Source organism: Myxine glutinosa, chromosome 4, assembly GCF_964187855.1.
Source record: "Myxine glutinosa chromosome 4, kmMyxGlut1.1, whole genome shotgun sequence".
NCBI lineage: Eukaryota > Metazoa > Chordata > Myxini > Myxiniformes > Myxinidae > Myxine > Myxine glutinosa.
The window spans coordinates 39072807-39099438 of NC_136264.1; the positions used below are offsets into that span (position 1 = coordinate 39072807).

General features: G+C 40.9%; 1 protein-coding gene across 3 annotated transcripts in view; it reads left to right on the forward strand.

Annotated features, from left to right (window-relative positions):
• The window catches only part of LOC137424593 (5'-nucleotidase domain-containing protein 3), a 114379-nt gene extending 87985 nt beyond the window's left edge, over nucleotides 1-26394 (forward strand). The window contains exons 10-15 of one of the 3 annotated variants that reach the window (XM_078775645.1): nucleotides 2021-2102; nucleotides 2229-2315; nucleotides 16464-16604; nucleotides 17307-17371; nucleotides 21020-21134; nucleotides 25995-26394. In XM_078775645.1, coding sequence (XP_078631771.1) covers nucleotides 2021-2102; nucleotides 2229-2315; nucleotides 16464-16604; nucleotides 17307-17371; nucleotides 21020-21134; nucleotides 25995-26261 — 757 coding nt within the window. In that variant the 3' untranslated portion in view covers nucleotides 26262-26394. Of the gene's footprint in view, nucleotides 1-2020; nucleotides 2103-2228; nucleotides 2316-16463; nucleotides 16605-16858; nucleotides 16914-17306; nucleotides 17372-21019; nucleotides 22194-25994 lie in introns of those variants that run through there. The other 2 variants (XM_068112196.2, XM_068112197.2) reach the window with 2 other exon arrangements.
• The last annotated feature ends 238 nt before the right edge of the window (nucleotides 26395-26632 follow it).

Here is a 26632-nt window from a genome sequence, read left to right on the forward strand (position 1 = left end):
GAAAATGGCGCATGGATTCAAATGGGTTTTTGGCACAATATGCAAATGAGCTCTACCTCCGCTGCTTTCCTTCGCTGTTCCCTCGTCACCGTTAATTGAGGAGGGTATCACTTTGGTTAGAAAGATAAAAAGAGGAAATCCCTAACTAATCCCACATAGCGCATTGCCGTTGAAACCCACTACATAGAATGGAGGACTATCTGAACATTTAATAAGGAAATAACTAAACTCGGGAACCTGTATGTTGTATGCCATTGCCGTGGGGAGTGCCGGTTCACAGAACCACAACAATACATTGTTATAAAAAGTTTAACATCAAACCCAGATAATGAAATGTTTTATATTATACATTGTGAATTAGACTTTTACAACTTGTGAATTGTAAGACTATGTACTCACTATAACGAAGAAGTTTCGTTTCGGGAACTGAGTGGCGTGCTGATGAGGAGGGGAGTGTCGTTGAAGCTGAAGGGAAAGGTGTGCGTTGCATGTGTGAGAAGTGTTATGATTTATGGGAGCGAGACATGGGTAATGAACGTGGAGCAGCAACGAAGGCTGGAAAGGGTGGAAATGCGAATGGTTCGGTGGATGTGCGGAGTATCGTTGAGAGAGAGGAAGACAAATGATGAATTGCGAAAGATGATGGGAATAGAGCCTGTGATTGATGCTGTGAAGAGGAACAGGTTGAGATGGTTTGGTCATGTGTTGAGGAAGGATGAAAGTGACTGGTTGAGAAGAGTGATGGAAATGAATGTAGAAGGAAGTAGAGGACTGGGAAGACCGAGAAAGACTTGGCTAAAGATGGTGGAAGAAGAAATGTGGGCAAGGGGGTTAACAAGGGGAGATGCAGAAAATAGGGCAAAATGGAGAAGATTGTCATGGGGACCGCAAGGCTAACCCCCGCTCTAGCAGGGAAAATGGCTTTAAAATGCCTTTTGTTTGTTGTTGTACTCACTATAACGGCACTCGGTAGAGAGCATACCTCCATCAGGCTGAACAATTTATGTTTTGCATCCCACCGATAGGCCGGATCTGGATTCGGACCTCAACCAAAATCTAATCTGCTTGTTCTTGTCACCAAACCAACTCGTCCACCAAGTGTATTCATAACTCGTCCATAACCTTTTAAAATATGTTATATCGCTTTTGGCCCGATCTCTCAATGGTGATGAATCACTTAGAAATTAAATAATTATCGTATCCGAATCCATATTCAAATCTTCACCAAAACCGAATCTATTCTTCCTTGTCACACACCCAACCGGTCCACCAAGTTTCGTCCAAATCTGTCCGTAACTGAGATATCCTGCTATATGTGTCGGTTTTAGACCTATCGCTCAATGGTGAAGAATCGCTTAAAAACTCATACTAGCCGGATCCGAATCTGGATCTTCACCAAAATTGAATCCATTCATCCTTGTCACACACCCAACCTCTCCACTACACCAAGTGTCGTCCAAATCTGTCCACAACTTTTTGAGATATCCTGCTATATATAGTTTTTAGCCCCTATCTCCCAATGATGAAGAATCACCTAAAAATTCTAGTAGCCGGATCCGAATTCGGAGCTTCACCAAAATCTAATCGTTTAGTCCTTGTCACATACGCTACCGCTCTGCCAAATTTCGTCCGAATCCGTCCACAACTTATTGAGATATTTTGTTCACAGACAGACAAAGAAACAGGGGTGAAAACATAACCTCCATCCACCTTCGGTGGTGGAGGTAATAACTGCCATCCTGTTCTGGTATTCTACATCCTGAAACTCGTCAACAGGGTGGGTGGTTCGTGTGCAGCCACCCAGCTGCTGGTTGCATCATTTCAGTGTGCACATCTGCCTCTCTATAACCAGTTATCTGGTCCGTATTTTGCCGACCTTGGAAGGATGACAGGCTGAGTCGACCCCACCTGGCGTTAATTCAACGGGATTCAAACTCAGGACCTTAGGATCCCAAGCCCGCCGCCCTAACCATTAGGCCAACACCAGGTATATTTGACGCTACATTGTTGTTTTTGACAGGCCTTTCCGACGCTTGGCAGATCAAGGTGGCATGCTGTGGGACCGCATTACATCGCTGCGCAAGGGTGAGGTTTACAAACAGGTGCGGAACATCGCCTTACTCACAGTACCAAAAAAATGTTGCTTTTCAGAACGTAAAATGATGTACTTGTGCACACGTTTTGTGTCCGAGTTTTTTTGCACATTTAATTGGCTTGTTTGTATCCAGGGTAACCTTTACGAATTCTTACGGCTCACCGGTTGGACAGGGTCCACCGTCCTCTACTTTGGAGACCACATATACAGCGACCTGGCGGTGAGACCAAATTTGACCAACCCAATCTTTGGCGTTTCTACCCCTTCCTACTCATTATCCCCTACAACTACCCCTCCCCCCCCTTCTTCAGCGATTTTGGATCATATATTACAATGCACATGTATGAAAAACTTTTAGGAACAATACATTCACAATCAGGGTGAACAGTTTACATTTCGTATCCCACTGATAGGCCAGATCTGGATCCAGACCTCAACCAATATCTAATCAGCTTGTTCTTATCAACTAAACAACTCATCCACAAAGTTTTTAATATATCGTGCTCTACTGTATATTGTTTTGTCCCCAATTCTCAATGGTGAAGAATCACTTTAAAATTATCGGATCTGGATTCGGATCTTCACCAAAATCTAATCAATTCGCCCTCGTCACATACCCAACCTTTCCACAAAAGTATGTCTGAATCCGTCCACAACTTTTTGAGATATCCTTCTCACAGACAAACAGACAGACAGGGGTGAAAACATAACCTCCTTTCACCTTCGGTGGCAGAGGTAAAAATGTTTGACATTTTTATGCTAAGGTGTGTAGCCTGTCTCGCTTAGCTGTTCTGCACGCACATAATCCCTAAGCAACAATGACGTTTGGGGCATAATATATCGTGTTTGTGATTTAAGGATTGATATGGGCCGATGCATGTCCAATGTGTATTGTGCAAATTCGTCTTCAAGATCTTCAACACCATGATTTATCATCGATTTTGTTAGCCAATATGGTTCACCAAACTTCACAAAGACTTCAAAAAAAATAACAGACAAAGGGATGTACCTGTGCACAAGAAAGAGTTTGAGGACTTTCCCCATTCACTGAGAAAGCCTGGTGTTGGCTTAGCGGTTAGGGCGCTGGCTTGGGATCCTAGGATCCTGGGTTTGAATCCCGGTCGATCGCTGAATTAACGCCAGGGGGAGTTGACTCAGCCTGTCATCCTTCCGAGGTCGGCAAATTGAGTACCAGTTCATTGGTAATTCCCTGTGTCGCAAGAAGCGACTAACAGGGTTGGTGGCTGGAAGGGCATCCGGCCATAAAACATTGCTTCAAAAAAGGGGACGATGGTGCCCGAAAAAAGGCCAACCCCTCCTCTGTGGGGAAAAATGGCCTCTAAAAGGTGGTTCCCCATTCACTGAGAGGGATGAGACAATGCAGCTGCCCTTCGTGCAGACTACTGATGACGTGGACTGATTCCAAGCTCCGGAGAACTGTGGACTGGTGCGTGCTACCCAAATCTTCGGCCATCGCTGCCATTGAATGGTGAACCTTGCAGGAATGCCTGCTGTAAACACACCAAGCTTGGTAATTTCTTCCATGGACGTGTGCAGTTTGAAGCACGATGCTGTGCCGCGTAAACCACAAAGTAATGGTTGGCAACTCTTCAAGAAAGGACATCTTCATGGCTTGAAAATATACAGAGCCTGTGCCAGCTATACTTCGGAGCCAGATGTACCATGCCGACATTACACGAAAGCTAGATACCGCATCTGGTTTGGATGCTTCTTAACAGTGATGGGAGGTGCCATATCTGGGGCTTTTGAATGCACAGGTTAACTTTAAAATCAACTTTTAAAATATTTACTATTAATCAAGTTTGAGGTGAGGGGGGAATCGGAGCTGTGAGGGCTGTTATAAATATATTGCTTGTTTAGTTTTGGGGCCACAATAAATTATACTAGATTTTTGCATCTATTGCTAAAAGGAGAGTGTTCATGTGTCGCCGCTCGCTTGCATTAGCAGGAAATGGTGGGAGGGAACTCAGCACCTATCATCGTGATATTTCTCGTATTTCTATATATTTTTCCGAGTCCAATTTGCATCGAGTGACACAAATTATGGTTAACCACATTAAAAATTGCCACCTTTTTTTGAATGCCAAAAATTATGTTTAAACAACCTTTTGACTTAGATTTCACGCCAGCAATGGCAGGTTAAAAGTACCATGTCTAGCGGAAGTGAGTATGTGTGAAAGCACATGCAGGTTAGGGGCTAACAGCGCATGTGCGGAAGGCCTCGTTGGCATTCATACGTTATTTTGAAAGTCCTGCACTGAACATGAATGGTGGAAATGATGATAAAAGTTCCATGAGTTTGGCATCGATGACACATAGTAATATTTATTAAGCAGTGATGTGTAACTAAGTAGAATTTCCATTACTGGAGTCATAGATATAGTTGTAACTTAACAGTCGCGGTGCCAACATTCGTGAGTTCTGCATATTCGCGGTTCATAACATGTGACCTCCTTCTACATTTTTGCCTCACGTATTCGCCGTTAAAAAAAAAAAGGTTATATATATATATATATATATATATATATATATATATATATATATATATATATATATATATATATATATATATATGTATATATATATATATATATGTATATATATATATATATATGTATATATATATATATATATATATATGTATATATATGTATATATATATATATATATGTATATATATGTATATATATATATATATATATATATATATATATATATATATATATATATATATATATATATATATATATATATATATATATATATATATATATATAACTGTAAGAAATAGTAGAAACTCCAAAGTACGAGCAGGGCGTCTCATTTGTATTGAATAAATAATCGTTAGATTAAATAAGACGCGGACGTAGCTTCAGGACGTCGATCTTTAATTGTCGACAAGCTTTCGACCAACAAAGGTCTTCTTCTGAGTCAGCCCCAAGTCACTTCTGAGTCAGCACTTCCGTTGAACTTGGGGCTGACTCAGAAGAAGACCTTTGTTGGTCGAAAGCTTGTCGACAATTAAAGATCGACGTCCTGAAGCTACGTCCGCGTCTTATTTAATCTAACGATTATATATATATATATATATATATATATATATATATACACAATATATATACTGTATATATATATATATATATATATATATATATATATATATATATATATATATATATATATATATATATATATACATATTTTGTATTTTTTATTTTTTTACACATCAGGACTGGTCTCATATATCCACCGCCGCTGATATTAATTCAGCCTGGGAACTTTTCTACAGAAACCTGCTCTCTCTTATGCACCGATGCATCCCACCTCTTCAATTATCTTACCCATCCTCCTGCTCTTGGGACTGAGGCAGTTGCTTTAAAACAACTTGCATTCTCCTAATGGAAGGCAAATCCAACTGAAGAAAACCCCAACACTCACAACAAGTGTGTCCCCTCTCTTGAGAGCCAGAAAACAACATCTTTCCAATCTCAAGAACTTTCAAACTTGTCTCCCTCCTCTAAAACCTCGTGGCGCCTTGTCAAGACTTGCACCCTCTGTCCTCTCCGTGCTTTGTCACTTCTTTTTTCCCTCACCTGTGGAACATCTTCCATTCTCTCTTCAATCTCATTCTTCCCTCTGGTCTTCAAGACAGCTGTTCATCACCATCTCAAATCATCCCCCATCCAAAATCAATATCTTTTCTACAACGGTTAAACCGCCCCCACCTTTTCCAAACATTTTGCTGATGTATCCATCTTGTCCACACTTTGTGTTCTCCCTTACCCCGAATCGTTACCTGCATCCCTTGTTTGTCCTTCTCAATATATTGTCTCCCTCCACCCTGCTGTTGGCGTTTCCCCTTTCTCCTGTTCCCTTGGTTATGTTGTCATGATTTTTTCTGTGTCGTAGCTCTTTGACGAGCTGAGACCATGTCGTAATATATATATATATATATATATATATATATATATATATATATATATATATATATATATATTTATATATATATATATATATATATATATATATATATATATATATATATATATATATATATATATGACTCCATGGTAAGATCTCCAACCTTTAATTGAACAAACAATGGCAACGTTTCGATTAACAACATGTGAAGCCACACGCCTCCGTTAATCTTCCTCAAGAGTGATAAAATCATCTCAACATCCCCTTATATGCAAAGTGGGCGGGGTATATGCAAAGTGGGGTGGGCAAAGCTGGACAGCCAATGAAACCGTATCACACCGCTCTGGACAGCCGCATAGGGCCACATGTGATGATCTTGATATTATGGCAATTTTATTTGATCTTAAAAAATTCTATGCTTTAATATATTTACAGTTTTAATTTAATTTACAATTTAATTGTTTACAAGTTTAACTTTTAATTAAATGTAATGATTGTTCCTGATTTTCTAAACACGAGTTATAATCTAGCATTGCTTACAGGATTATTTTAAGCCGTTAATATGCGGTTGATTTTTGAATTTGGTCAGTAACGTCTCCGTTCACGAGATCGGTTTGATATGGTTTCATTGGCTGTCCAGCTTTGCCCACCCCACTTTGCATATAAGGGGATGTTGAGATGATTTTATCACTCTTGAGGAAGATTAACGGAGGCGTGTGGCTTCACATGTTGTTAATCGAAACGTTGAGTCATTGTTTGTTCAATTAAAGGTTGGAGATCTTACCATGGAATCATTTGGATTTACTCCCAACCGCAAATCTTTGCATATATATATATATACATATATATATATATATATATATATATATATATATATATATATATATATATATATATATACACAGTGAAACCTTGACTTACGAGTGCACCAACTTACGAGTTTTCCGAGATACGAGCCGTCGCTCGGGCGGTTTTTTGCTTTGAGATGCGAGCCGAGATCTGAGTTACGAGCTTACGCCACCCGCCACTAGGTGGCCCAACAAGCGTTCCGGTCACGTGGTTATCTTGCCGTGCAAGCATCTCTGCCGTATATCGCTGCTGCTTTGTTTTCGCATGTTGGTTATTTTGGAAAATTTCTTAGTTTTAACCATGGGTCCTAAGAAATTGAGTGCCAAGGGCAGTACTGAGAAGAAGAAGAGGATGATGTGCTTGGATATAAAACACGCAATCGTCGAAAAACATGAGCGAGGTGTGCGTGTTGTCGACTTGGCGAGGCAGTACGATCGTAGCAGTACGATCGAAACATTTTGAAAGGGAGGAAGAAACAAACCTCGTTGGACAGGTTTTTATTGAAACGCCCTGCAAGTGAAAGCGAGGAAAGTGTGGCGAAAAAGGCAAAAGTCATCTCCTCCACCTCCGCCAGCATCTTCGTCTGATCTTCAAGGTAAATACACTTAATAAAACCAGTTTATTTCTTTGCATTGTGGCGGACACGGAAGCTCACTGGCGTGGTGACATCATTCCGCGCACCAAGTGGGCGGTGGCCACGCCGAGGGGTAGGCGTGGCCTCAGGATATACACCAGGCGCGCAGCCCGGAGCGTGCCAGCGCCAGTGTTACAGTGACCTCTTGAATAAAGACTCTTAGTAAGGGCATTTTATGAGATATTTCACAAATCTGTTAACTAAATTGTTACCAAAAAATTTCTTCACCAATATGTTTGTAAAGGTGTGTAATAACATGTGTTAAAATGTTGAAGTTCAACTCCCGTGGGAAACCCACAAAAAAAGCTGTTGAATTCGGGTACCGAAAAATTATTTTCGAGAATTTTTATTTTTTTTAATCGGCCCTTAAGTAACTTATGAGGGGTCAAATAAGGGTTTTTCATGATTCTGAGTTGATTGTTAACATTTATATTTTCACTTTTACATTTACACACAAAGTAGCTTTTATTTCACATACATATATAATACTCAAGAGTTATTTCTCATTCACAATGTCAGAAGTTTCAACAGTCATTGTCTATGTCTTCTTCAGACTCAACAACATCATGACTGCAGTTTCTGCATGTAATGCCATTACAGACTCCACAGGCCGAGATGCACGTGACCCCATTCTTCTTGCAGCTGCATGAAGGCATGAAGGTCTTCATGTCACCACGCTCCTCCTCAGTGAAGGCAAGTTTCATGATGTGTTGATAGATGGCTGCATCGATGAGGAGGTGAACACGGATTGCCTTGTCAAAACATCCTCCATCCATGATGTGGTTGGCTGTCGTACTTCCAGGATAGATCAACTGGATCACATCTAGTAGTCCAGAATCTTCCATGATGTTACCCATTGATCCAAGATAAGACTTCAGCAGGTGAAAACCACCCAACCTTGGAATGACGGGTAGATTTGCCTGCTTTATTATATTCACAGCCTTCAGCCAAATCGGAAGATCAAAGGTCACTATAGCGACCCCAGCACGCCGTATGCACTCTTTCAGAGTGGTGAAGATGGTGTTGAGGTCATTAGGGTCTCCTTCAATAACTGGGAGGAACTCGATCTGTGTGCTCTGCTTTGCATCATTAGCATGGATTCTCTTCATCCAGCCATTCCAGTTGGAGTGTGGGAACTCAGGATCGTTGGCTTTGATCACCCACCCCGCTGCCCAGAGTGTGTCACCTGGAGTGAGGAGTGGCTGATCATGAGCCAGGGAGGAGGAAAGCTCAGCGAGAGGGAGAAACATGATCGCGTTCGTTCCTATCTGTTTCCTGTTCGTAAATGGAATAATCTTTACTTCAGTTCCTCTCAGGATCTTAGCTTTGTCGAGTGCCTTCAACTTCACCCGGGGGAAAGCTGCTGTTGTCTGTGGATCTGGCAAAGGTGGTGCCGGAGAGGTGACTTCGATCCAACCCATTGAGTGAAAGGGAGTGTTTCCGTGAATAGAGACAATGTTTAAATCTATATTGTCTCCAACAAACTGAGTGACTGCATTGTTTGTTTCCCCAACCTCCATAAAGACCACCTGATCATTACTTGACAATTCACTTTCACTGGCTGGCACTTTGGCTGTCATCACTGATTGATCCTCAAGCGCAGCATCAACCGCAACCTCATCATTGATCTGTTCATCGGTTTCCTCCACAATGGTGTCAAGAGTGCCAGAAGTATCTGGAACATCATCTCCACTCCTACTATTAAGGAAGCAGTATTTGTAGTTTTGTGTCTCCGTGTAAGACTCAGTGTATCCCAGCCAGTGGAACTTGTTGAGCATCCATTTTGACCCAAATCTATGATCAAGTTGTATGGCAAGCCCCATTTGGTGTGGCAATACTCCAGACCGAGGTCGACAGGCCTTAATAAAATTCTTCCCCCAAACGGCAACTCTTTCGTCTGTCTTGACAGTCGGTCTCAAGAACATCTGAAGGCTTGCAGGAACAAGTGTCAGCTGACTATCGATGTCAGTCATACTGTGTGTGGTGGGGTATGACTTTGGACCTAAATCAATCAAGGCAATATCATTGGATATGAACTTGAGTGCCGTCTTTATGATCTGAGTCTTCTCATCTCCATGGTCAAGATTAGCATGATGCGCTCGCAGAATATTGTCGGTGCCATCTTTGAGACAGAGTACATCTGCCCTTCTTTCCTGTGTTGTGAAATACAAGGTGTCTTCGTATTTCTCTAGAAGTTTTATCTTTAGCCAATGCTTTGAATAAGAAAGGCTCTTCTCTGGTGACTTATCAAACTCCTGCAGCTTTTCATGGACTTGGTCCATGTTCATTACCCCATGCTCTAATTCTGAGTCTAACCATTCGCAGAATTCAATAAAAACTGCCTCTCGCTCCTCATCAATACTCCTCTGTCCTCTCTTCCTTTTTCCTTCCTCATCAGTCTTGGACAAACTGTCACCTCTCGCAAACATAAGTTTGCATCGCAAATGGTACAGTGTTTCTTCTGCTACCAAGTCGTTGATCCCTTCCAGGCGTCCAGTGACTTCAGTGCCCCAGTCATCCCCGCGACTCCGTGCTGTCTTCAGCAAGCTTGCCTTCAGTGTATCTGCAGTCAAATTATCTGGCACTCTGTATTTCTTTCTAGCTTGTGCTGGATTATTTTTGTAGAGCTGGGCTGGTTGGTTGCAAAGAATGCATACATCCTTATACAGGAGGTCAACTGACTGTGATCTTCTAGAACTGCAGCCAGTTGATGAACTGAACTCACAAGTAGTGTGTCTTCTCTTCAACTTTGATGACTCTTTCTCTGCCTTTGATGCTTGAGCTGACTTATTGGTGGTTGCAACAAAGTTGTTGTACAGATCATTTTTACACTTCTGGTGGTACCTCAGATTTCCTTCCTTTTGAGCCTCCTTCATACGTTCCACAACAGTAACATTTTCGACAGTTTCTGCTTGTTTCAATAAAGTTGAGTATCCCTTTGGAGTTGCCTGTATGAGCCTTTCAGCTGGTGTATCCGAGCGTGCACAGATGAAGCAATTGAGCACAGGTGGAGTAACGTCTTCATCCATATTGCTAGACTCCATGTCCTGCAAAGTAGAAAATGAGATATATTTAGAAATTATTTTTCCACAAAGGAGTGTCTGTGGTGAAATATAAATGTTAACAATCAACTCAGAATCATGAAAAACCCTTATTTGACCCCTCATAAGTTACTTAAGGGCCGATAAAAAAAAAAAAAAATTCTCGAAATTTTTTTTTCGGTACCCGAATTCAACAGCTTTTTTTCTGGGTTTCCCACGCGAGTTGACCTTCAACATTTTAACACATGTTATTACACACCTTTACAAACATATTGGTGAAGAAATCTTTTGGTAACAATTTAGTTAACAGATTTTCATATGTTTCCCTTACTATCTTACAAATTACCGCGTTGTCCGCTTCCTCCTTGTTTACAAGCAGCGCGCGCGTAACGCCGCTTATTATGTACAGTATATACGAGGTCGTGCTTGTTTATACATTATTTTATTATTTATAAAGTACATTTTTCTTATTTAAAAACACGTAACAAAAAAAATTGGTGTGGTTTTTTAGGGGCTGGAACGGATTAATAGCATTTCAATGCATTTTAATGGGGAAATTTAATTTGAGAAACGAGCAAATTGAGTTACGAGCTCGGTCACAGAACGAATTAAACTCGTAAGTCAAGGTTTCACTGTATATATATATACAGGGGGGGGGGAATTCGCCAGAACAGAAAGCCGAAAAAACAGAAATTGGGCGCTACTTTTGACTCGCCCTGTGTATATATATATATATATATATATATATATATATATATATATATATATATATATATATATATATATATACTGTATATATATATATATATATATATATATATATATATATATATATATATATATATATATATTGTTGCGGATATGAGGATTGAGTTTTTTTTGATTGTGTTGTATTGTATAGTAAATGGTTGTGAATTATTATTTTAGTCTGAGCCCTCCTTGCTCCAGTGTGTATAAAGGTCAAAGGGCGTTCCGGTAGTTAATTCCATAAAGCATACATTGAAGGACACTATAATATCCCTGTTCAGTAGTTTATTTCCTTATTCTGTGTATTAGGTTAAGGCTTTGTCTTCCATTAAAATGACACTCCATTGCACCAAGTGAAATAAGATAGAGTCCCTTCATTCTTCATTCCCATTCCCAAAAACCTCCATTTCCCCTTTCGTCATGGCCAAGCCTCAATTTGCCAATTACATCCCATCCAAAACCACCATTGAACATGTGCTCGGGTCGGGGAAGAAAGGCGTGCCCGCCCGTCGTCATCAAGGGCGGAGCCAGAGGGTCGCGCGACCAACCATGGCCGAGGTGAGCACACCGATGGGCGTGTCCTGAAGGCCGGCGGCTTGATCGCCGGAGGCGTTATAAAAGCGCGTGCGCAAGAGTGGTCAGAAGTTGCGTAAGGAGGTCCATGACAAGTTGCATAGGGAGGTCCATGACGAGTTGTGTAGAGAGGTCCATGACAAGAGAGGTCCATGACAAAGAGGTCCATGACAAGAGTGGCGGCAAAGAGATCACCGAGAAGAGAGTTGAGTAAGGGATCCCTGAAGAGAGCAGCTTGAGCCACCGCGGCTGCATCCATAGCAGCTTGAGCCACCGAAACTGCATCCACAGCAGCTTGAGCCACCGAAACTGCAGCCACAGCAGCTTGGAACCAGACGGACGTTTTGAGCAGGACCGAAAAGGAACGGCGGCTGCCAGACACGCCGATCGGGCTGCGGTATCCGTGGACCGGCCTCCCCCCTCCAGCCATCCACCTCCTGCCATTCCTATCATCATCCCCCGTGTAAGTGTGTTCGTAGTCTGTCTTTTGTCTTGTCCCTGGGAATAAGTTAAGCCTGTTAGATAAGCTAGTATTTTCACTGTGTCTCTAAAATCTTCTGTATATTATTTTCTTATCTTTCCTTCTTCCTTGGTTATTTTGAGCATGTAAATAGTAGAAATAAATTTAGTAGTATTTCCAACCTTTTGGTTGTCTGCTTCTTCTTCACATCCGTGTCGCCTTAGTCTTTTCCCTCTTGAATATCTGTGGCGCGATCCGGCCAACGTTCGGGAATCGGGCTAATCGGGGTAACTGTACGGTCGCGGTGCCATCCGCTCGGCAAACATAACATCTTATCCGCGGGCCGTAACAATATATATATATATATATATATATATATATATATATATATATATATATATATATATATATATATATATATATATATATATATATATATATATATATATATATATATATATATATATATATAAAATATGTATGTATGTCATGTGAAAAAGTAAGTACACCCCATGTAAAGTTTGGACTTTTTCAACATATTTCAACATACAGCTATTTGATCTTCATTTCAACAATATTGATAGATAAAGGTGATATAATATAACAAATATCATGAAACATTTACATTTTGTAGTCCATTGTATAATTTATATAAACATAAATGCAAATTTCGCATGTGGAAAAAGTAAGTACACCCCTACATTTATCACTTCTTAAAATACCTAAAATTACAATCAGGTACACCAGCTCAGGTGCAAATGATTAGAACATCGTCAGAGAGGATCTTGGAGGAACCTGTCTTATTTAAACCTCAGACATTTAGTTTGGTTTGCTCTTTGTTGTTGAAGTGTGTGGCATCACCATGCCTAGATCAAAAGAGCTCTCTGAGGCCTTCAGAAAGAAGGTTATAGATGCCTCTGAGTCTGGGAAGGGATTTAAAAATATCTCCAATCAATTTGAAATCAATCATTCGACTGTCTGGAAGATCATCTACAAGTGGAGAAGATTCCATACAACTGCCAACTTGTTCAGGCCAGGCCGCCCGAGCAAGTTCAGCCCGAGAGCAGACCGCAAGATGCTGAAAGAAGTCTCTAAGAACCCCAGCATGTCATCACGGGACCTGCAGGTAGCTTTTGCCACTGTTGATGTCAAAGTGCACGAGTCTACCATTAGAAAGAGGCTGCACAAATTTGATCTACATGGGAGGTGTGCCAGGAGGAAACCTTTGCTGTCCAGAAAGAACATCAGGGCAAGACTAAAGTTTGCCAATGAACACCTCGGCAAAGACCAGCACTTCTGGAACAATGTGCTCTGGACAGATGAGTCAAAGGTAGAGCTATTTGGTCACAGTACCAGACGACACGTTTGGCGAAAACCAAAGATAGCATTTGACCACAAGAACCTGATACCAACTGTAAAGCATGGTGGTGGAAATATTATGGTTTGGGGCAGCTTTGCTGCATCAGGGCCTGGGCAGCTCACCATCATAGAATCCACTATGAATTCTTCATTGTACCAGAGGGTGCTTGAGGATAATGTGAGGCCATCTGTCGGAAAGTTGAAGCTCAACCAAAGGTGGACCTTGCAACATGACAATGACCCTAAACATACCAGTAAATACACGAAGGAATGGCTGAAAATACAGAAATGGAGGGTTCTGGAATAGCCAAGTCAAAGCCCGGATCTAAATCCTATCAAGATGTTGTGGGGGGATTTGAAACGAGCTGTGCATGCAAGAAACCCCTCAAACATCGCACAGCTGAAAGAATTCTGCATGGAGGAGTTGGCAAAAATTTCTCCCAGTCGATGTCAGAGACTGGTAGACAGTTATAAGAAACGCCTACTTGAGGTTGTTTCTGCCAAAGGGGGCAATACCACCTATTAGAGCCAAGGGTGTACTTACTTTTTCCACATGCGAAATTTGCATTTGTTTATTTAAATTATACAATGGACTACAAAATGTAAATGTTTCATGATATTTGTTATATTATATCACCTTTATCTATCAATATTGTTGAAATGAAGATCAAATAGCTATATGTTGAAAAAGTCCAAACTTTACATGGGATGTACTTACTTTTTCACGTGACTGTATATATTGTTACGGATACGGGGGACGGCTCTCCCGTTAGCAAGGGGGTGATTAGCCCCTTGTCCTGTTAAGCTGACCGTCTCTCCTTTGTACTTGTAACGCTATCCCGCGGGATGGAACGGATTCAGGGTTATGGGTCCAGGGTTTATCCCGAATACCTTTATCCGTCCCTCCGCAGACTAGGGAGACAAGTACCCCGCTCGAACCCCGGTTTGGATGGTCTAGTTAGTTGCCGAGTGGTTTTTAGCAACCCGAAGTTCGAGTCATTAGCCTTCACTAAACCCGATACTGAACGTTGGCCGAATCGCGCCACGTACACTCAATATGGAAACCTCTAAAGCGACCGAAAGAGCATGAAGAAGTAAAGACAAAGTAGGGAATAACAAGATTTATTACTATTTATACACACTAAGCAGAAATGAAAAGAAAGATGATTTATAAGGCAATGGAAGGAGCAGGAGACATAGTGCAATAATTAGCTTATATATATGGCAGTCTTAATTAATAAACCCCCAAGACAACATGAAAGAACGGACAAACGGGCACACTTTACACGGGGGGAAATGATGGCAGGAATCACTGGAGGGAGGAGAAGGTCCAAGCCGATGGCAGGGCAGGAAGGTCCGGGCAATTCCACACCGTCGAGGTCCACATTCCGTGCTCGAAGCGAACAGCAGCTGGCAGGCTCCGCGTCTCCACAGCCGGCAATAGGGCCTAGAGGGTCTCGGCGTATTGCTCAGTATCAGCAGCCCCCCTCACGTCTCGTTCTCTCTTGGCTGCTTTAGCTGGATCGCGCATCTGCCGCACCTCTCTCTCAATCTTCTTCGGACCTCAATCTTCTCCAAAAAGCTCATCTGCCGTGGGGAGCGTCGCGCTGCGGGTTATATAGGCCCCGCCCTTCAACCTTTGCGAACCTCCCCCAAGTGTTCTCTCTCCGCCCTCTCAAGCCAAACCCCTCGTTCTGGGATGGATGAGCGGGGCCGACTTACTCCTCCCCTCTATGATGACGGTGGAGACCCGCCTTTCTTCTTCGTCGTTACCTCGTGCGTAATGGAGTCAAATGCAGCAAAGTACCGGAGATGAAAATGCAGCAAAGTGGCTAAAGAGTCAATTGCAGCAAACCTGGCAAACCTGGCACTTGGAAGCTGCCATGGGGCGTCGGAGGGGCCTACTCTTATTTAATTCGGTGCAATGAAGAGTCAAACTATTGGGAAACACATCCTTAACCTACAAAGAATAAGGGACTAACTATTTAAAAGGATATATGGTGTCCTGTGTGTAGGTTTATGGAATTAACTAAGAGGACGAGCTTCGACCTTTCTTTACATTACGGAGGGTGACAGTTACACACAACAAAACCATAATTCTCACATTCGTTACACTTTCTCAAATTCGTTACACTTCTCAAATTCGTTACAATATATATATAATTTTTTTGCCCCCACATTTGCGGATTCGACATTCGCGGCATTCTCCGGCAATGTATCCCCTGTGAATATTGGGGTCCAACTGCCCCGCCAATGTCGGGGTCTGACTGTATTTTAATTGAATTGACATAGGATTGCCAGCATTATGGGTGAACATAGCAATTGATTTGAGGTTTTTATTTTTTCCGATACACAGGGGCACTCGAAAATTATTGCCTCCCAAAGCAACATACCAACTATACCTCAGATTGCCACGTGAGGTGGCTCAGGGAGAGATTGCCCGATGTAATGCAACACTGCAAAAGGCACAAAAACCTCCAATAATGTTAATTCTGAGGCTAGGAGAAATAAATCTATCATGTGTATTCAAGAGTAGATTGTAAAACTACAAGCCATCATTTATTGTTTGGTGTTTCAATTTTAGGTAGGCCACAGTTATGTGTCTCTTGTTATGGAAATAATGAATAAAATGCAAAAATAAATTTGACAATTGTTCCCAAAAACATTTCTCCCTTCTTTCTACAAGCCAAGAAAACCTGCTTACTACACGTGAATTAAAACTAGAAATTTCCTTTAACTTTCTCTTTTCTCCTCTTAACTCAGGATCTCACACTCCGCCATGGCTGGAGAACAGGTGCTATCATCCCTGAGCTAGCTGATGAGATTAACACCATGAACTCGGAATCATTTGTGAACACCCTGGCATGGCTGCAGACACTCACTGCACTATTGGAAACATCACAGGTGCGACAGCCATGAGATCACCTCACGTGTGTTCTTTCCACCTCCTTCCACCACCTTATTAGACTAATTTTTATGCACATTTCAGATTTATTTTTTTGGGATCTTTTTTATACTCTGCATGCTAATTTTTTGTAAAAACAGGTGCAATTCGGCTTATTGCTGCGATACATTGGAAGAAATAAAACCATTATTTGATTTGATTTGATTCGGTTACTGAGATGTGCACCTGCGTTTGTTCCCCTTTCTATTGGCAGGGTCGTGTATGTGAGAACATGAGAGTAAACCATGCAGTCTAAACTGACATCGCAGGTGAATCGGACCAGGAAGGACAGCTATATTTCACATTTTACTGAAGCTCTTTAGAAAGCCATCTTATCAGTGAACATGTTATTCTTCTGAGAATAGCTCAGCTTCCAAAAGTTTAGGATCCAAATCATTAATACTGGTACTTGCAGCTGTATTGAATCCACACCCATTTTGCCAGTCCAATATCCTCGCCACTAGGCCATCACTATACCCTGGAGGAGTGATGGCCCGCTTCAGGCCTTGTTTTCTGCCTATCCACATGTTTGATGTCATCCAATTGCTGTTTATCAGCAATTATGTAATGATATTTTGTGAAAAAATATTCACGGCTTCATTATTTCCATGTATATATCGATGCTTAGAGATGATGATATTTTTCCAAAAACTGTTCGACAGGTTTTACAGGATGCGGATTCTTTGGAAGTTCTGAAGGAATGGAAACAAGAGAGGCATGAGCTAAGGTACATATGTGGTTTGAAAAGTTAATATTGGTAGCTGCCATTCTAATCTTGACTAGCATATTCTGTCTTCTATATTCGAATCATGGCGAGCATACCTTATTAGAATGAATGCCTACTTTACCAACTAGAGTTTGATCTTAGCACTTCTTTGCAGGCCTGAGGCTAGTACGAACACCCACAGATCGGTAAATGTCCCAAGTGACTGGTCCAATCAGCCAGTGAAAAATGTCAGTGTGAACATAGTTTTTAAATCCAGCTGTTGATGGTGCTCATCAACATGTTGTGCCGGGGCGATTCTGCAGGTAATAGGTGCAACTTTTAATACTACTTCCGCTGTCTTAACAGGGATGCTGCTTGAAGGTAAATTTAATGTAGTGTGGACCACTTATTGGTGACGTCATGGCTCAGTAGGGGAAGTCATGCTTTGTCCGTGCATTTATTCCACTGCTACTGTAACAAATTCAGACATTATGTGAAAATTTATTGAGGGATATGAGTAATCTGACAGAATAAAACAAGTGCAAGGTGTTCATTTTTAGCTTACCTGGAACGAAGTTCAGGGGAACTTATGCGATGGCGCGTCGTCCGTCAGTCCATCCGTCAACACTTGAAACTTTTTCCCCAAAACCGCTGATGGGATTGCGACCAAATTTGGCACAAATTATATTTGTTATGTTGTGACTAAAGTTTGTTCACGGCATTAAAAAAAAAATCGAGGTTCAAGAGGGTTTACCGGGGTTCAAAGTGGGTCCCGATTTGACCCCCCCCCCCCCCCCCCCCCTCAAAACATATTTGCTTTTTTCTCTGAAACTACACACACAATTCCTATGAAACTTCACCACCCATGCTGTACCAAATTTTGTTCACGGTATTTTAAAAAATCTGCCGCTTTGGGGGTTTACAGGGGGGTTTCTCCCCAAAATAGGTACTTGCCATATATATGCCAAATATATATATGCCAAATATATAAGAATTTGGTGATCTGGCGTTGGCGGAGGGAGTTGACGTGGGCATGATACTGCTCCTCGTAACCTGCCAGTGCCGTATTAATAAAGGGGCACCTTGCATCGCTGTTGATTGTTAAATCTTATCTACGTTTCTACGATAATGACAGTTTTGGTAAATACCTCACACTGTTGACTCATTTATCCCTAATTTCTTTCCAACACTTCGCTTTGTTTCACCATTGTCTATCAACTGCACAATTTCGAATTTCTGAGCGTAAGTTAAGTTCTTCCTCTTCTTGATTCTCTTGATTTCTCTTTCCCCACGCTCGGTGATGACGTAGCACCCTTTCCACCATTTCTGGTGCGCTATAGCGCGTATTTGGGGCGCGATAGTCGTGTGCTGTGCAGTTTTTTAGGTAGCCGCGATAGCAGAGAAACGCGATAGCTGAGTTCGCGATAGCCGAGGGTTGAGTGTTTATATATATATTTAGATATGATGGATATATATTTAGATATGATGGATATAGCTTTTGATATCATGGATATAGATTTAGATATGATGGATATAGCTTTAGATATGATAGATATAGATTTAGATATGATAGATATAGATTTAGATATGATGGATATAGCTTTAGATATCATGGATATAGATTTAGATTTGATGGATATAGATTTAGATATGATAAATATAGATTTAGATATGATAGATATAGATTTAGATATGATAGATATAGATTTAGATATGATAAATATAGATTTAGATATGATAAATATAGATTTAGATATGATAAATATAGATTTAGATATGATAAATATAGATTTAGATATGATAGATATAGATTTAGATATGATAAATATAGATTTAGATATGATAGATATAGATTTAGGTATGCTGGATTATAGATTTAGATATGATGCATATAGATTTAGATTTGATGGATATAGATTTAGATATGATAGATATAGATTTAGATATGATAAATATAGATTTAGATATGATAAATATAGATTTAGATATGATAGATATAGATTTAGATATGATAGATAAAGATTTAGATATGCTGGATTATAGATTTAGATATGATGGATATAGATTTAGATATGATAAATATAGATTTAGATATGATAAATATAGATTTAGATATGATAGATATAGATTTAGATTTGATGGATATAGATTTAGATATGATAGATATAGATTTAGATATGCTGGATTATAGATTTAGATATGATGGATATAGATTTAGATATGATAAATATAGATTTAGATATGATAAATATAGATTTAGATATGATAGATATAGATTTAGATATGCTGGATTATAGATTTAGATATGATGGATATAGATTTAGATTTGATGGATATAGATTTAGATATGATAAATATAGATTTAGATATGATAAATATAGATTTAGATATGATAGATATAGATTTAGATATGCTGGATTATAGATTTAGATATGATGGATATATATTTAACTATGATGGATATAGATTTAGATATCTAAATCTCGATTCAGATATGATAGACCCTAACTTAGTGTTTTTGGGATAAAGGCTTGCTGTATATATATATATATATATATATATATATATATATATATATATATATATATATATATATCTATCTATCTATCTCTGTCTGTCTCTGTCTGTCTGTCTCTTTCCCTGTCTCTCTCTCTCTGTCTGTCTGTCTGTCTGTCTGTCTGTCTCTTTCTGTCTGTCTCTGTCTGTCTGTCTCTTTCTGTCTGTCTCTGTCTGTCTGTCTGTCTCTGTCTGTCTGTCTCTGTCTGTCTGTCTCTGTCTGTCTGTCTCTGTCTGTCTGTCTCTCCCTGTCTCTCTCTCTCTCTCTCTCTCTCTCTCTGTCTCTCTCTCTCTCTCTCTCTCTCTCTCTCTCTCTCTGTCTCTCTCTCTCTCTCTCTCTCTCTCTGTCTGTCTGTCTCTCTCTCTCTCTCTCTCTCTCTCTCTCTCTCTCTCTCTCTCTCTCTCTCTCTCTCTCTCTCTCTCTCTCTCTCTCTCTCCCATGGTCGGGTGGACACCACCGGGTCGCCTCCTCATCATTATGTTTCCCCTCCATAGCCGAGACAGCCTTCCACAAATGATATGCAAACAGCCTGAGTGCATAAATTTGCTTATATGGCCAGAGCTGCTGCCCAAGCAACCACATTCTGAGAGCAAATAGTGTAACCTATTGTCGGGGGATGACAAAAAGACCAGAAAACCTGCTCCACTGGTACCTACAGTTTTAGGCAGGATTTTGTAATTTGGTCAGGGTGCCAGCGGTAACTTGTTTCCGCTACGTATAAGACACTATTGGATCTTGATTGTCCACCAACAAACAGTGCTAGCACAGTTCGCCTGCTTAACGTCGTTCCGGTGGACATCTTCCACATCGGTGCCTCGCCCTGCGAAACTCCGGGGTGGGTTTATAGCTGGGTCGAGATTCAAACCCAGGCTTGGCAGCTCAAATGCGACTACCAGTTATATTTGTTTATAGGAATGCCACAATGGTGCTCTCACGTTCTTGGAATATGGGACTTCAACCACTACGTTTAAATCTGCTCTTAGTTTATTTTAATACGGCATTTTTAAATTTATTATTTGAATTTTGAAGTTGTAAAGTGCTTTAAGATGGTTGACCTGAAATTTGTAACGTACAAACCATTAATCCTCTTGCCTTCTCCACTCGCCATATAGGCTGGCAGCCAAGATCCAGTTTAACCCGTTCTTTGGTAGCCTGTTCCGCACAGCGCACAACCCGACTTACTTCTCTCGGCGCCTCGCGCGATTTGCTGACATCTACACCGCATCGGTGAGCTGCCTACTTGGTTATAGTCTACAGCACATATTTTACCCCCGACGAACTCAGTTGCAGCACGAAGGGATTCCTCCTACTCCAGATCCCAGCTGGTTCAAGAGTTGTGATTGACTTGAATGGACAACAGCATTAATGCAATAACACTGTGATGGATACTCACGGTTGTCTTTTGAGATAATTCTCAATTAATTATACGATGCTCGTAGAACTAAGTGTTTTGTTGACCAACATGTTGCTCTTCTTTTTTCTTTACTTTCTACATATTTTACTTGCGGTTTGGCTAATTTAATGCACGATTAATTGTCGTATTCTCAATCAATGCAACTTAAATCAGTGTTTTTGTGAAACCTTATGCAGAATTGACTCTCGATTACAACTCGAGCATGGATTAGTGAATGTAGATATCAGTGTTAAATCTTTTAACGAGGACCATCCAGCTTGATTCGGCCCCTTTTGTGTTGAGGTTTTACTTTTGCACCATCGGGGCATATTTTTCTTGCCTCACGTCACGCCAGTGTATCTACGTATGGTTGATGTACTGAAAAGAAAGAAAAACAAGATTTGTTTCTATCATAGTGGAAAGGGGGATTGTGGGTAAGGCATCTGGAAGTATAGGGACATCAGCAAGCAATTTGGCCTACCTTTGCCTTGTGTCGATCCTTACAACCGTTTTAGATTACATGCCCAGTCTCTCAACACAAAAACATGTTGGAGCAGTATTTTAGATTTTGTCACGAGCGCATCAAATTTCGTGTTACTTTATGCAGCCAACAATGTTGTGAAAGTCTGTTCGATTTTTTATTCGATTTTTTAAAGTATGGATTGTGTTGTATGTGCATGCAGTTTTTATTTTATTTATTTATTTTACCTCCTTGGTGGACTTGAATAATCTTGAACAAATGCACAATGGCATGCAGTATACGTTCTGTATTTTTGACATTGGCAAAGGATGCAGTTTTTTGCTTTTTTTTTCAATCCTATTATCGTTATATTGTGAAATGGTGATCGTGTATATTTCTACATCTTGCAAAAAAGAGAAAGAAAGAAACTCAATTCGTTAATTTCATCATTTAGATTGCATTCGATCTTTGCCCTTGTGTTCAGTATTTTATCCTCGTCTGAAGGAAGGGGGATCAGGTTGTTTTAATATTGAGAGTAATAGTGGACGACATTGTTTACTTACTTAACATAATTGCATTGGCCTTTTATTTTAGTCTCATGACTGCGATGGTCCACTGCAGAAATGTTTAAAGGTATTAACGAGTTTGAGTGGTATACAGCATGAGTTTACATTCATTTGTATTTTGAGAACTTCAAAAAGCAAATTGCCACATGCCACTGCTACCATTGTTCTCAATTTGGGTGGGGAAAAGAGGGAAGTGGGTGGGGGACGGGAAAAGTCTGCAGTATTTCCATGAGGTTTTGTCTTTTTTTAATGCAGGTATCAAGACTCATTTGTGAGCAGAACTAGGGGTTGGGGTTTGGAGGGTTGGGCAAACGATAGAAGGACACAAAGTGGGGCAAGGGCTCGAATTAGAAATGGAAGAGACTAGAGCGTGGCAGTGGGCAGATGTCTTGAAGGGAAATGGATGAGCTAATGGACTCGGGAACATGGTTCCACATGCTGGGGAAGAGCGGGATGAGTGGATGGAGACGTGATTGTTTAGTTTATACTTGGGGAGGGTAACAAGGTAAGGGTAACTTGTAGAATGTGTGTGACATGATGGGGTTGGGCAGAGATATTGGAAGTGCAGTAGATGGACTTGGTGAGATGACTGCAAGGAAACCAACCTGCCTTCAGTGAACAATAATCTTATTGGTTAACATTTTAGAAAGCAGGAGATGTACAGGAGATCGCCCTGACTTCCTGCTTAAGATTGAGGGCATCCATAGCATGCCTGCGTCGAATGACCTGAACAAAAGCCAAACTGATAGAGATGTTAGAGTAAAAGCGAAGAGAAGAGTCTTGAGGTCTGATTCAATGACACTATTGATTACAAGTGAATAAAAAAAATTATGCGAAATTAAAAAGGCAATGTAGGAATGACAAACTACAGTCTAAAAAAGGTCCTAAACAAGATAGGAATGATGTTGGTTTCGAGAGTAGCTAACAGTATTGCCATCACATAACAATCCTGACATCACTGCCTCATTTACACTTCATCAGTTATTGCTTCAAGCTTCTACAAACACTCCACTGGTTACAACAGTACTTGATTACTCCTGCAGTGTAGCGACATACTGAGACTGCACAAATTAGCAGCCCAAGTATAATGTTATATCAGTACATGATCATCAACTTCTTACAAACTGCATGAACATCTCTAATAACAGCATTCTATAATTATCTCCATTTGTGATTGGTTACTCTAAGTTGATAAAAAAGAAAATTAGGAAAGACAACTGAAGCTGCAAGAAGTCCCTGAAATTATATAGGAGCTTCTAATACTTTTAGCTAGGCCTAGCCCTAGACAATAGTCTGGAGGCAGTGATGTAGGGATTATGTGATGGCAATACTGTTAGCTACTCTCTAAACCAACATGATCTCTATCTTGTTTAGGACTTTTTTTAGACTGTAGTTTGTCATCCCTACATTGCCTTTTTAATTTAGCATGAATTTTTTTATTCACTTTGTTTCTTTAATTTTTTACAATGCGGAATAACACAATGATACGGTACTCAGAGGATACCCAATCTTGGAGCAAAAGTGCCAAGATATCTTAGTCAGCAATGTCAAACACTGTACATGTTCCTATATTGTCTTACGTAACCCTGACTGTATCTTGCAGCTCTGTCTTATTGCTCTTTCTCAAAGAGTAATGTCTTCATCCAGCCTCAGGCCACACAATGACCTGCACTTAGAAATGCCCAAAATAACTGGTGTGGTTTCCCTCTAACCAATAGGGTGGGGACAGATGGGAGCTGCGGAGCCTTTCGAGGAATTTATGCACGGCCGGACACGTGAAAGACACTCTCATGGGTTTTACTGTTTTGCTTACTTGAAGTGTCAATAAAAACTATACACTCGAAATGCAAATGTCCTTGATAAACTGCTATCAGAGAACAAAAAGATACTCCAACCTTTGTTTTGCATCAGTGGTTGGGGCTGACATTTTTTTATCCGTGTCATCCCGACGTTAGTACATAGAGACGAGAGTGCCAACGCACTCTGATAATAGTTTTGTAAAATTAACTTCAATGAAGAACTTTATCAAAACAAGATATAAGTATTTATCTGTAGTATCCAAATCCTGGTTCTGGGAAATCGGAAGACTTCTGTAATACTTGAGTAGATGCTCGCCAGACAAAAATACATCACTATAAATCAGAAGAAAGACGTTAGTCAAACATACTGTACACGTGACACGCTTTCTTATATGCGCATAGCAAGGTTCAGGGTTGATCGAGTAGGCGTGGGGAAGGGCGTGGCCTTGTCAAACTACGATGGCGTTGGTTGAGTGCGAGAGAACACGCTCTCAGACAGTATCTGTAAATATTTAACTGGAGAAACAAATTATAACAAAGGATTCTGCCCCAAGTAAAACTCAAGTCATTGCCATTGAGAGAATCCCAGCTGAGAAATACACCGTTTGAATAATTATTACAATATGAGTAGATTATGTTCTACTGATTTACAAATGTTGTAGTACAAACTTTATAGACGTGCTCACCTTTGCGTACTGAGGGTGTCTGGCATAATTTTTAGAAAATAACAATTGTTCCCCCTCAACTCCCTGCTTCCACCTCCCTCTCACAAATCCCCAACCCCAGTAGCCATAGGTAATACCAATACGGCATAGACATAAGGAAACTAGGATCTTTATATATTTAAATATTAATTAATTGACCATTGACCACTCCAGGTGATGTGGTATGCCGAAACAAAGATGAAAGGAACATTAAATGTCAGTTCAAATATTTATTAAACTAGGGGGCCCGTTGGTCCATTGGACCAAATTTTAATTGGGGACTTTTGGATCTTCGGGACTTTTGGGTCTTCGGAGACTTTTGAGTCATCAGGGTCATCTGTTTTTTTTGATCCTCGGGGACTTTTGGATCATCAAGGACTTTTTGGTCATCTGGGTGTTTTGGGTCCTCAAGGGTCTTTTTGGTCATCGGGGACTTTTGGGTCTTTTGGGTCATCAAGGACTTTTGGGTCATTGGGGACTTTTGGGTGATTTGGGTCCTCAGGGACTTTTGGGTGATTTGGGGACTCTTGGGTCTTTTGGGTCCTCGGAGGTCTTTTGGGTCAAGTGTTAAAAGGTCTTCCAAGGTCTAAGGGGTCTCAGCAGTCTAAAGGGTTAAAAGGCACATTTGAATAGTACGTAATTAATTAATCGACGTGAAAAGGTATGACACACGCACACACACGCACACACACACACACACACACACACACACACACACACACACACACACACACACACCTCCACTTATAGTAGATTCAATTTGAGTGGATTCCTTGGTCAGGCTGTTTTATATGACGGCATCAGTGATGCGCCAACATAGCGAATCTGGTGCCGAGAAACCGTGACACGAGAAGGTTTATTGATCACGTGGTTCGCTTTTGCCTTGACCCGTGACTGGAGGGTTCGTGATCACGTGTGCGGTGTGTTGCACTGGTACCTCGCTATTATTTAATTTTCATAAATGCAACTGAAAAACAAGGCATTTCCCGAGACATGATATTTCTGCTGATATTATTTGATGCCACTAACATTATCACGCATAACACCAACACTGAGGCAAATGTGTCTAGCGGCTCCGCCCCCATCAAGCTGATTGACAGTCATAGCCACGCCTACCCCAGTCCTATTCTTTCACAAAGGAATGTCGTTTTTCATACTTTTTGAGGAATCCTTTCAAGCTACGAGAATTATAATACCAAAGGATGTTGCAGGAAGTAAAACTCTGTCGAATGGTCGCAGAATAATTGCCATTGATAGAGCCAGCTCAGAAATATGCCGTCTGAAGAAGAAGATTATTATTATTATTGTGGCGGACACAATGCCAGTGGGCAATAATTCCGCGCACCAGTGGGTGGCGCGAGCGTCCGGGCGTGGAAGCGCGGCTCGGGCCACGCCCGGAGCAAAGGCGTCACGAGGCGCAGGGTGGAACTGAGATACATGCCCCGCCTTTCGGCCGACCGGCCACGCCCGGGGGCAAGGCGTGGCCTCGGGACACATATGCGGGCTCGAAAGTCGAGCCCGCCCAGTGCTTACGTGCGAGCTGATAATAAAGTGTTTTGGTTTGTACAACGCGTTGTGGCCTACCTTCTTGGCAAATGAGTTGTGTGTGCACAGCACCACATTATTATTATGAACAAGAAAATGAATTCCCGGATTTGACAGTCGATCTTTGGTGGGGTCTCAAGAACATTGGTTGTGTGTTCATTTATCAAATTTCTTGTGGAGAAATCGCCAAGTTATTTGAGCATTTGAGCAAGCACTCCATTCAAAACCGTTAAGGAATGGCTTGCTTGGCAAGCGATA